Here is an 11,760-nt window from a genome sequence, read left to right as displayed (position 1 = left end):
CCTCCTGTCCCCAAACACCCTACCTCTGACTCCATGGCTCTCCTCTCCTGGGGAGACCAAGGGATCACAGGAGCCTAAAACTGACCTGATTTCTCAGTATTATCCAACCATTCCCTCTCCAGAGGATGCCAGTCCCACCTTCCCACCTCTACCCTTGAAGCAGCAAAGTACCCAGTCCCCTCAAAAAACACTCAGTGGCCAGAGGTTGTAAAACGTATACTACATTTCACATGTATGCACAGCGGGGAAGCCATCCTCACAGAGGTAAGCGTTCCAACCCAGTGACAATAGCAGTGAGCCACCTCAGTCTAGTTTTCAACCATCCATCTACGACAGCAGTGGCTGGCTGTTGTCCCTGGACTGAGATTTCCTCCTTTTTGCTGGTGGGGGCCGGCTGGAACTCAGCGGAGACACCGTGGGAATCTGAGGCCCTTCTGGGGTGCCATTCTGTTTCTGGAAGGCAGCCCTCTTGAAAGGCTGCTCTGACAACTGCTGCTTTACCTTCTCAGGCCCTTTGGCCTTCCCAAGGGGCTGATGACGATCCTTAGGCTTCGGGGTGGCCTGGGTCTTGGAGAGGGATAGCACAGCAGACATTTCTGTGTCCATGCTCTTGGGAGGGGCATTCTGCTTCACAAAGGCAACTTTCTTGGAGGACTGCAATTCAGGTGATTGCTGCTTTAGCTTCCCAGTCACCTTTGGTTTCCCAGTCACTTCAGCTTTTTTAGCTGGCCGACTACTCCCCTGGAGCTTGGAGGAAGCTTGGGCCTTTGTGACGGCAGGTACAGTGGACAATTCTGAGTCTGCCCCTTTGGAGATGCCATTCAGCTTGTGGAAGGCCTTCTTGGGATGCTGCTGTTTCTGCAACTGCTGCTTTGCCTTTGTAGACCCTTTGGCCTTCTTGGCTGGCTGGCTGCTGTTCTTAGACTTGGGGGTGACCTGACCCTTCAGGTCAGGCAAGTCTGTATTTGTAGGGGTGGCTGTTGCAGAATTTCCTGGGGTTAAAATTAAACAGATGGTTTGAGAAGAATGGGCCTCATCACCAATCATTAGTGGAAGAGACAAGTAGAGGTTATTAACATATGGGAATTGCCACCTCTTGGCCAACAATTCCACACAACCAGGACACTGCCTAAGAGCAGATTACCTAGATTCCTATTACTTAATATCACCTGGCCTTTACTCAATCCTATTTGAACTTTGTATTAAGAGATCACTGGCTATCCTTGGGCCAAAAGCTTTTTATAGGAAGCTGCACTCCCTTGAGGACAGCAGGTAACAAGACACACAAGAGGGAACTGAATCCCAGGGTCTCCTGAACAAATCTGAAGCACTGGGCTTTTTTTTTTTCTTCATTTATTCCATCCCTTTTTTTTTTAAATCAGAGAAGTTCCCCCCCAACTCCCCACACACACACAGATGTTGATGAAATGCAGAAAAATTAGAAGGCACATTCACAACAACCAGGAACAACCTAGTGAGACATCAATGGGACTGACATATTAAATATGTTCAAGTTACAGCAACTTTTGCTATTTCTTACAGTTTTTGTTGTATATTATCATTCAAATGTGACTTTTGTAAGGGCATCATTTAAAAAGGAAAAAAATAACTTAAATCACAGTTTGTATTCTGAGCAACTCTTTTCTCTTTCTTCCAATTAAACCCAGAATACAGAGCTCTCAAGCTTGTTTCCGAAAACCCCACCCTTCCCTTGAGATTCAGGCCAGACTCCTCAAGATGGCTAAGAAAGTGATCTGCAATTATTGTGAGAGGCTCAGCAAACACCAATAGATCTGTGGAGCTCTGTTCCAACCCAGTGCTGAGAATGCTGGAACAGCAGAGGTATATTATCAATATGTCAACCCTGGGCCAAAAAGAAAAAGAAACCACAATCCACATTTGGAATGCATTTAGTGCTGAACAGCTGCAGCTACTTGGTAGAATAAAGGAAAAGGCCCTCAGCCTTATGAGCACTTTGTTTTTTAAATCTTTTTTGTAGAGATGAGGTCTCACTATGTTGCCCAGGCTGGTCTTGAACTACTAGCCTCAAGTGATCCTCCCACCTCAGCCTCCCAAAGTGCTGGGATTACAAGTGTAAGCCACCATGCCTGGCCCATATGAACACTTTAACTGCACTCAAATGTGGTCCAGGGGTCAAGAACAACTCTAGCTGGGATGAAAGGGATCTTTCATACAAGCATGCAAAAGCTAGGGTGATGGAAGCAGTCACACCCCATGAGAAAGATCAATTCTTTCCCTCCCTGCAGTCCCACCCCGTAAGAAAGAGCAAAGGTGGTAATGGAGAGTGAAAAGAGCAGACCACTCACCTGTTTGGGGCTGGGGAAAAGAATTGGAGAATTTCTTGAACTTGGCAATAAAGAAACCATCCATATTGTGGGTATGAGGGTAGAAGCGTCGGGTAGAGCGAAGAGAGGGGTGGAAGCGCCTTTCCCTAAAGCGGGTAAAACCTTCCTGACCAAAGTCTAGGCCTGTGGGCACCAGCCGCACATTCCTCTTTTTCAGGGCATAGTCTACCACCCACTCATTCTCTTCCACCTAGATGTGTGGGAAGACAAAAAAGAAGGGAGGAAAAAGCAGAGCTGGAGGTAAAGGGAGCTCTCAGGGGCAACAAGCCTCCCAGTCCTGTGCCCCCTGCCCTTCATGGCGGAGGCCTCACCATGACAGAACAGGTGCAGTAGACAAGGTAGCCTCCTGTCTTGGAGGTGGCGTTGACAGAGTCAATAGCACTCAGGAGCAACTCCTTCTGAAGGTGAGCACAGCGCAGGATGTCCTTCTCATCCTGTCCCGAAGAGAGGCCCAGTGGTGTTGGGAAAAGAGGTGAGCAACTGACTGCCCAGAGCACTCCTCTACCTCACTTTCCAGTTCTGCAAGACCCAGCCAAGGCCTCTCAGCTGGTCCCACCCCTCGACCCCTCACCTTATTAGTCTTCACAGCTGGGTCCTTGGAAATGACCCCAGTGCCACTGCAGGGAGCATCCAGCAGCACTCGGTCAAAGCCCCCCACCACCTGGGGAAGAGGGGTAGGTTTATCAAATGTTTTCTGCAATCTGCAGCACACTATTTATTTCCTAGGGGCAAGTCTAAACATTGTGATGTCACGAAGGGAGACAGTAAACTGGAAAAAGCCTCAGGAGAGACAGACACCGAGGGGAGGAGTCCCACCTTCGGGAACTGGCGCCCGTCGCAGTGACTGATGATGGTGTTGGTGACTCCCAGCCGATGCAGGTTGCCCACAACACTCTTGAGCCGCTCAGCATTGGCATCGTTGGCAAGGATCACCCCTGTGTTCTTCATCAGCTGGGCTAAAGGGAAGGTGGGCCACAGTGCTGACCAGCTGGCTCCTATGCCTCCACACTTGCTACCCACCCTCCAGCCCAGGAATCCACAAGTGAAGTCTCATCGCCTCAAAGCACACTTCACTCCCAACAAGCCCCACTCCCCTCTGCCTCCTGCACAGGTTGATCCGGCATGCACCGGCCCCCCAGGATCATCAGCAAGCCTACTAATGTGGTTTTTCCATTTTCACTGAATGTCTTTCTGGTCCGAATTTAATGACTAAATTACTTCTTTTAAGTGCTAACAACTTAAAATAGTTACAGTTGCTTATTATGTGCTGAACACTATGCCACAGACTTCCAAATGCATTATTTCAACTCTCACAGCCCAAGCATAATATAACGGCCAACCCAAGCACAATTACTATCCTATTTTACAGATGACGAACCCAACTACTTTCAAGAGCAAGAGCCAGATGAATCCCATCTCTGCCTGCCCTTCTCATACCTATATAGCTGGTCTTTCCTCCAGGGGCACAACAAATGTCCAGGATCCGCTCATGTTCCTGGGGTGCCAAGGCCATGACTGGCAACATGCTGGAGGCTCCCTGCAGCATGTAGTGCCCAGCCAGGTACTCAGGGGTAGCACCTGTGGAGGAGGACTGCTGTGTGACACGCTAGAACAAGCAAAGGGGCAGAAGGGCTACTGGGCAAGGGAGGCTTACCAATAGGCACCGAAGAATCATATACCACTAGTCCTGTCTTTGACCACTTGCCCAGAGGATCCAGGTTAACCCCGCGATTGATTAGTGCCTGAAGATGAGACAGATAAAGATTTTAAAAACCTTGCAGACAGGCCAAGGCAGAAGGATCACTTGAGGCCAGGAGTTTGAGACTAGCCTTGGCAACATAGTGAGATCTTGTCTCCGCAAAAAATAGAAAAATTAACCAGAAGTGGTAGCACGCATCTGTAGCCCCAGCTACTTGGAAAATTGTCTGAGCCCAGGAATTTGAGGTTATAGTGAGCTATGATGACACCACTGCATTCCAGCCTGAACGACAGAGAAAGACCTCCTCTCTAAAACAAAAAAGAGACCCTGTCTCAAAAAACAAAAAACCAACAACAAAAAACACCAGCCTTATAATTACCCCAAAACAGATGAAGACACAAAAATGTGGTCATACCAGCACCAGCAGGTAGGTCCATGGCACCACGACTCCTAGAGTGCTTACTCAGAACAGTCACCACAGACGCACTACGCAGTCTGTCTCCCTCCCACCGTTCCATTCCATCCCATCCCATGATTCCCTTTTTCTTAACCTCGGCCTCCTAACTCAAGGTCTGAATCCATCCCAATAGACCAGTCTGACACCTCCTATTATTTTATTTTCGGGAAATGGACTCTGATTTTCCAAAAAGCTCAACCTCCTCACGATCCTAAAATTTAATGATATTGGTTATAGCACATTAAACGTAACTATTGGATTGTCTTCGCACCAGGAGATACACAATATACAGAATCATACCACTGACTTTAGAACAGGGAGCCTGGGGTCCCTGAACCCTCGGAAACAAGTTTAAAATACTGATTGTGCATGTGTCTTTTTCTGGGGTCAGGAATCAGTTTCCCCAACTTGTCAATGATCTTCCTCTAATTTCCTCAGGCAAGGGAGCAGAGATTGGAGGGATGAGTTTCTCATTTGACAGAGGTCCTAGGCCCTCAGCCTGCCTAGGCCTCTCTAGATTTGCCTCCTGGGATCATGTTCATCCCAAGAAATGCTTAGTTCTAAGACCCCACCCAGTTAGGGTGGGACAGGGGAATCCTCAGAGTTAGCAAAAGTTGCTACTTCCCCGAGATAAGCAAACCTCAAAAGCTATCTCTCACCTGAGCAAGGTCGCGTCGGCGGGTTTTCAAGGTATTGGTCCGGAGAGTGATGGGCCGGGGCACCTCATTAGCTTCCAAGAACTCTACCAGCTGCGGGGGGCAAGATAGCAGGGAATTAAGTCAGGCTGCTAAGGAGCTGGGTCTGCTGAAGAGAGCAAGGGGGCTAAATGTCTTCCTTACACCAGGTAGGAAAGTGAGAAAATAAAGCAAAGAGATTTTAGGCTGGCAATCCAGTACCTCAGATAGAGGGAAGAGGTCCATGAGCTTGCCAAGCAGGAAGTCGCCATAGGAGTAATAAATCGCCAGGTCCTTCTTAAGCCGATTCAGATATTCAGAACGGGACCGACCTTCCTCCCGCTGAGTCCCAAAATCATTCAGAACTCCCACTATATCCTGGATCCGCTTGTGAACTCTTTGCAGGTCTGGAGCCTGGGCATGTGGGCCTGTTAAGGAACTGTTTCAAGGTGTCCTAGGGTCTGGAAATCCTTCTCCCAAGCACCTTCCTCCTACCCCTCACTCTGCGCTAGAAGGATATCTTGCTCCATCTCCCCAACAGAGGGCAGCACAGATGGCTCCTCCTCATCCACATTGATCTGCAGGCCCCCATCTGTCTCCTCCTCCTTTGCGGAGCCTGACTCAGGGGATGCTTCTTCCTCTTCCTCTGTCTCCTCCTCACTCCACTGGCCCCTAGAAAGAGTCCAGGAACAGAATGATTCACAGACCAAAACAGACACCTCCTCCTTCCTCAGCTTCCTCCATCCCAGCTGCTGCCTATTCTCCATTCTAACAGTTTCTCAAACTCACCCAGCAGCTTCCTGGGCCTTCTGCTTCCGAGCAGCTCTTTCAATGGGCAGCAACTGGAGAGAGAGACACGGGGCTGGTAATGCAAGCCTGACCTTCTATCACCCCATGTAATACCTTCTACCCCTGTTATTTTATTTTTTTGCTAAATACTAATTTAACACTTGCTCTCAGAAGGAAAAAAGGAAGCTGAAGAAATGAATGTAAGATTGGCATAATGTTGATCATTGTTGAAACTGAGTGAGGAATTAATACTCTGTATATTACTCTGGATTTTTCACATAGTTCAAATTATAGGGTATTTTCAACTATTTATATTTTTATCATAGACATAGGGTCTCACTCTGTTGTCCAGACTGGAGTGCAGTGCACAATCACTGCTCACTATAACCTTGAACCTTTGGGCTCAAAAGATCCTCCCGCTTTAGCTTCCTAAGTAGCTGGCATTACAGGTCCAGCCATCTTCAACTTTTGTTACTTGTTTTTTAAAATTCACAGTTAGATCATAAGCATTTCCATAGTCATAATGGCCAATGTTAACTCATCATATACGTGAAAACATTTAATGAAGCATATTGAATACTTTGAACGTTTCCAGACTTTTTGGCAAAATGACGCACATGGTGCCTGCAAACCTGGTAATAACTCTGTAGATGGGCGGGGGTGTGGGAAACAGGTGCAATTGGGGACTTTCCCTTTTAATTCTATAGAGTTCTTATTATCTGAATTTTTCTACCAATATATCCTCATACTAATTGTGTAATAAATAACTTCTTACTTCTCAGTAAATAAATCTTTGCCTACACTTTGGGTCATCTTCCTAAACAGAGAATTACTAGATCAAAAAGAAACTTTTTAACATTCTCAGATAACAACTCTTTTATAAAAAAAAAAGTATGCATATCTACTTCCATCAGTAAAGCAACAAGTGTCCACTTTTCCACATCCTCACCAGCACTGAGCATTCCAGCTTTTTAAAATGCTCTATCCTATAGCTCTTTCAAATTTGCAAGTGTGTTGAGAGATGATGCAAGGCAGTAGGAAATGATGATGGAGCACTAAAATCCCTTTCCTCTAGTCAGGCGTACCCTTGTCACTGAGGGACAGTCTGAAGAATCTGGATCCCTTTCTGAATATCTAGAGAGGTGAATCTCACCTCTTCATCTTCATCCTCATCCTGAGAGTCAGAGTCAGCTCCATAGTCATCTACCATATCAGCATCACTGTCCTCAGAGCCCCAGAAGGCCCCCTGGTTCACCACACCATCTTCTTCAGAGTCTTCTTCCTCCTCTTCCTCATCATTGCCACGGGTTGGTGCTGGGCGCTTCTTGCCTCGAGCAGCGTTAAATAAGGACTGGGCTCCCTTCTCACCAGTTGTCTGGACAGCTCCTGCAGAGATCCCTCAGGATTTGAAGAAATCTGGACTAATGGCAGACACACATTCCCCTACCCCACACCCTCGAATCCTGTATTTTCTACCACTCCAAATAGCCTTTTTGGATGTTCCTTTCATTCCGAAAATGCTTAGCAAGTTCTTCCCCACCCAGGACCTACTCCTTATATAGCACACAGCTCCTATTTTCACTGACCTTTTGGTAGCTTTCCAGGCAAAGGTTTGGTCCCAGGAGACTTGTATCTCTTAGGGGCTTCAGTAGAGCCCAACCTCCTCTTGGCTGCCCTGAAAAGATATGACGAGGGAATAGGAACATAACTCCAGGCTCTGCCATTTCCATTACAGGGAAACATGAATCCACAATTAGCCCTCTCCACCAACCACGTGGCTAACAATGAGCAGTACCAATTTAATCTGACACCCACATTTACCTTTTTCGAGCACGACTAGACAGTCTCTTGGAATTTTCATCACCTACTATGAAGGAAAAAAAGAGGTAGCACAGGTCATGGGGAAAAAAGAAAGAGAAATGGGAGTGGAAATAAAAGCAAAAAGAGAATTAGTACGCTAATTAAAGGGAGTAGATTTAAATCTCAGCCCTGCCATTTAACAACTGTACGCGAGTTAACTTCACCACTCAGCGTCTCCTTCCTTAACAGTGCCTCCTTTACAGAACTCTAAGATGATGAAGTGATACATGCCCAAGAAGTTCAGTATACTGTCTAGGACCTGCTAGTATCTCAACAAACTGCATCTTTTATACAATGCCAACACCCATTCCCTGTCCAGTGTCCTCTCCCACCAGTCTTCCAGGCAGACTACTCACCATGTGAGAGCCAGATCTGAGCTTTCCCATTTCCATCCCTCCAAAAGGCAGTTCAGTGACTGTCTTGTCCCCTGCCCAACTTCCTCTTGCTAAACTCTTACCTAACTTTCAAAACCCAGCTTAAGATAAACTTTTAAAGTTATGCCCGGGATCCCTCTCCCTTTTAACTCTTAATGTTAAACCACGCCTCTCCTTGCATGGGTATTTGTCCCTGTCGCATCTTCCCCTAAATTCTAAATGCTGTTGACAATGAGTGTTTTTCATTCATGCTTATTTCCTAATAACTCACAAATAAGATTCCACTTAAACAAAAAATAAACAAAGACTAAAGCAAGGAAGGAGTTACAATACTGAATGGCGCAAAAGCTGGGGGATCACGGGGCCAAAATTGACCGTCACCTGCAGGCAGGAATCTGGTGAGTTCTGTCTCGGCACCCTTCTGTTTCCGGGCCTTCCGGCCTGGCCCGCGCTTCTCCTTCTTTGTAGGGTCCAACTTGCGCCCCATAGTACTGGGAAAAGGAAAAATGGGAGAAGTGCGCGTTGGAAAACAACGGCAGAACGCAAACTTAGCGTAGAGTGGGAAAGGGCGGCCTCGACTCAGCACCCCCGACAGCGTTCTGGAGGCCCGACCACGCCGCCCTCCCGCCCTGAGACCCGGGTACCACGCCCCTCTCCCTACGTCCCAGACCGGGTCAGCGCTGCCACCCTTCGTTCCCTGACTTCCTCCAGACCCACCCGAAAGTGGGTTCAAGCCAGAGACAGGCCCCCGGTATGAAGTGCAGCACTCCACGTGCACTCCCGGTTTACCACCCGGACGCCACACTCCACGGAAACGCTCCACGCAGGCGCACAGAGCAGTTTCGCCTCGTGGCCCCGCCTCTTCCGGTTGTGCCCCGTCGGCCGCAGCACCCGGAACTTACGGTCGCCTTGGGAACGCGCGCGTGGCCGGCGGCGGGTGACCACCGGGGATGTAGGGAGAAATGGGAACGCAACCATTCTCGGCTTGACCGCCCTTTTCTCAGGAGTTGGCTTTTTGCCTCACTGCCGGTTTCAGTCGGAAAAGCTGGTGCCTAGAAGCCGGCCCCTCCCCGCCAACCAGGGCACGACAGCGGGCCCCCCACCTGGCATCCACCGCCCTAGGTGCAGCCTCAAGATCATGGAACTCCAGGCCACTTACCTCCTACTCCCAACCCTTAGAATTGGAAAGTCTCTTCCCTGTTGACGCCACACCCCTGCTCAGCCAGTTAAGGTTCCCCTTTGCCTAAGTTCACATCTGGAGGTCAGGAGGGAGACATCTTGCATCCCAGTTTGGCACAATTTAGCAAGAAAAACCTACCCAGCCTTCCTTCCAATTAATACTAGGGTAGTGTCTAATAGGTGTTAAAAACTGTTCCAAAGGGCCGGGCGCGGTGGCTCACGCCTAATCCTAGCTCTCTGGGAGGCCGAGGCGGGCGGATTGTTTGAGCTCAGGAGTTGGAAACCAGCCTGAGCAAGAGCGAGACCCCGTCTCTACTAAAATTAGAAAGAAGTTAATTGGACAACTAAAAATATATAGAAAAAATTAGCCGGGCATGGTGGCTCATGCCTGTAGTCCCAGCTACTCAGGAGGCTGAGGCAGGAGGATCGCTTGAGCCCAGGAGTTTGAGGTTGCTGTGAGCTAGGATGACGCCACAGCACTCTAGCCCGGGCAACACAGTGAGACTCTGTCTCAAAAAAAAAAAAAAAAAAAAAACTGTTCCAAGCACTTAAGTGGTTTATCTTCATATCCCTGTGAGGTAGATGTCTTATTTCACACGTGCAAAGTCTGCAGCCCAGAGAAGTTAACTTGCTCGAAGTCATAGAACCATTAATTAAGCGGTGACACAGGCACTTTTGCAGCCTCTCCTGTTCCACAGGGGGTGGTCATCCTTGGTCGGGTGCACGATGGGCACATGCACACAGGACACAACTCTTCAGCGGACTGTCAGGACGTGAGGTAGCCTTAGTTTCCAATTACACAGGACCCGGGGCTCCTGCCCTACACACTCATGCACCTGCGCCTACACCCACACTGAACCAGAGCACTAAAATACAAGGAAACTTTTATTTTCAGTTTTCATCAAGAAATTTGCTGTGGCTTTTTATGCTTTTGGTTCTTTTTCCTTTTTTTTTTTTTTTCCACTTTATTTCGTTCTAGCCGCTCAGTGGCTGGAGCCGCTGGGTTCCTGGTATTAAAAAGATGCCAACAGAGGTAGCTGTGTCTCGCCCAGGGGCCCAGCCCACTCTGAATACCCCCCAAAAAGGAGAAAAGAAAAGACAAAATAAACCAACAAAATAAAACCAAAAGGAGGAAGAATTTCAGATCATTTTCTTCAAGCCTGGCAGGAACCCACAAGAGTTTGTGTGTAACAGATGTTACAGTGGGAAGAAGCCAGGGTCCAGAAGGCCAGCCCGCCAGCTCCCTGCAGATGGCGCCGGCGCTACTGCTGCATGTCTCTCCAGCAGGAAGGGCACCACTGCCCCTCACCCTCTCCCCTCCCCCAGTGCACGGGGGGCTGTTCCTTTACAACATGGAAGATGGGCAGAAGGAAGGTGAGGGTCTCTCAGGCCCCCAGGGGAGAAGCTGGGACAAGAGAAAGTGAGGAAGGTCACTGCTCAGCGGTGTAGGTGGTATCATCAACCTGGATCTTCACTGTTGCTGGGCTACCTATATAGGGAAAGAAAGCCAAGGAAGTCAGAATTCCAGACCACAGGAATCTACCCCATCCCAAGGGAACTCAATGATACACAGCCTGCCTGCCCAGTATGTTAACCTAGGGACAGAGCAAAGTTACAAGTTCCACAGTGGTTCTGTGGGAAGAGCTGGCACAAAGAAGAAATGGCCCTACCTGCTGTGGGGCAGGTTCGGGTGCGCGGTTTGCCAGGCGGCTGAGAATGTTACGCTCTGACATCTGTAACCGCACAGCAACTGGGGGAATTCGGGCAATGGTAGCTGGCAGTCGAGTCACATCCGCTTTCATGTCACTCAGCAGTTCTTCCAGCTGCTTCAGAACTACATAGGAGAAATAAAAAGGTGGTGAGCTGAGATAGTCACGACAGCTCCTTCTACCCTGGTGGACCAGCCTCCCCCATGGATTCTCAGTGACCAAGTTACTGTGATGTGTTATTGCCTTTTGTCACTGAGTCACGTGACCAGCCTCCACTGTGCTCAAATTCCTATTCCTTATATTCTAGTTCCAACTGGCCACAAATCTGTGCTTTTTAAAGACCCTCATTATCCTTTGCTCTCTATTGTCTGTATTTCCCCCACTTTTTTTTCTATATGATACTATATCAAGTAATTTTTTTTTTATTTCAGCATATTATGGGGGTACAGATGTTTGGGTTACGTATGTTGCCCTTCCCCCAACCCCAAGTCAGAGCTTCAAGCATGTCCATCCCCCAGATGGTACGCACTGCACTCATTATGTATGCATATACCCATCCCCTCCTCCCCCCCCCACCTGCCCGACACCCAATAAATGTTATTCTTATATGTGCACTTAGGTGTTGATCAGTGAAACCAATTTGCTGCTGAGTA

At 48.4% G+C, this 11,760-nt stretch overlaps 2 protein-coding genes across 7 annotated transcripts in view; both read right to left on the bottom strand.

Moving 5' to 3' along the window:
* Positions 1 to 245: 245 nt before the first annotated feature.
* Positions 246 to 9,002, bottom strand: NOP2 (NOP2 nucleolar protein). Of its 2 annotated transcripts, none has more exons than XM_012637858.1 (16): positions 8,937 to 9,002; positions 8,601 to 8,710; positions 7,807 to 7,852; positions 7,572 to 7,660; positions 7,139 to 7,371; positions 5,986 to 6,038; positions 5,717 to 5,868; positions 5,419 to 5,618; positions 5,182 to 5,271; positions 4,021 to 4,108; positions 3,804 to 3,944; positions 3,183 to 3,322; positions 2,938 to 3,027; positions 2,678 to 2,800; positions 2,328 to 2,556; positions 246 to 992 (listed from the first exon to the last, which is right to left on the bottom strand). In XM_012637858.1, the coding sequence occupies exons 2-16, from the start codon at positions 8,704 to 8,706 to the stop codon at positions 328 to 330; spliced, it is 2,445 nt and encodes an 814-aa protein (XP_012493312.1). In that variant the 5' UTR covers positions 8,707 to 8,710; positions 8,937 to 9,002; the 3' UTR covers positions 246 to 327. The 2 variants fall into 2 exon arrangements, with proteins under 2 accessions (XP_012493312.1, XP_012493313.1); XM_012637859.1 differs by having other exon boundaries at positions 328 to 992; positions 7,807 to 7,849.
* A 1,263-nt stretch (positions 9,003 to 10,265) lies between these two features.
* Positions 10,266 to 11,760, bottom strand: part of CHD4 (chromodomain helicase DNA binding protein 4) — a 35,532-nt gene continuing 34,037 nt past the window's right edge. For all 5 annotated transcript variants that reach the window (XM_012637853.1, XM_012637855.1, XM_012637857.1 and 2 more), the window contains 2 exons: positions 11,069 to 11,232; positions 10,266 to 10,887 (listed from right to left, as the gene is read on the bottom strand). In XM_012637853.1, coding sequence (XP_012493307.1) covers positions 10,870 to 10,887; positions 11,069 to 11,232 — 182 coding nt within the window. In that variant the 3' untranslated portion in view covers positions 10,266 to 10,869. The remainder of the gene's footprint in view (positions 10,888 to 11,068; positions 11,233 to 11,760) is intronic.

Source organism: Propithecus coquereli, unplaced genomic scaffold (genome assembly GCF_000956105.1).
Source record: "Propithecus coquereli isolate 6110/MARCELLA unplaced genomic scaffold, Pcoq_1.0 Scaffold124, whole genome shotgun sequence".
Classification (NCBI taxonomy): Eukaryota; Metazoa; Chordata; class Mammalia; order Primates; family Indriidae; genus Propithecus; species Propithecus coquereli.
Note: the sequence above shows the minus strand (reverse complement) of the source record. Positions and strands in the feature narration are given on the sequence as shown.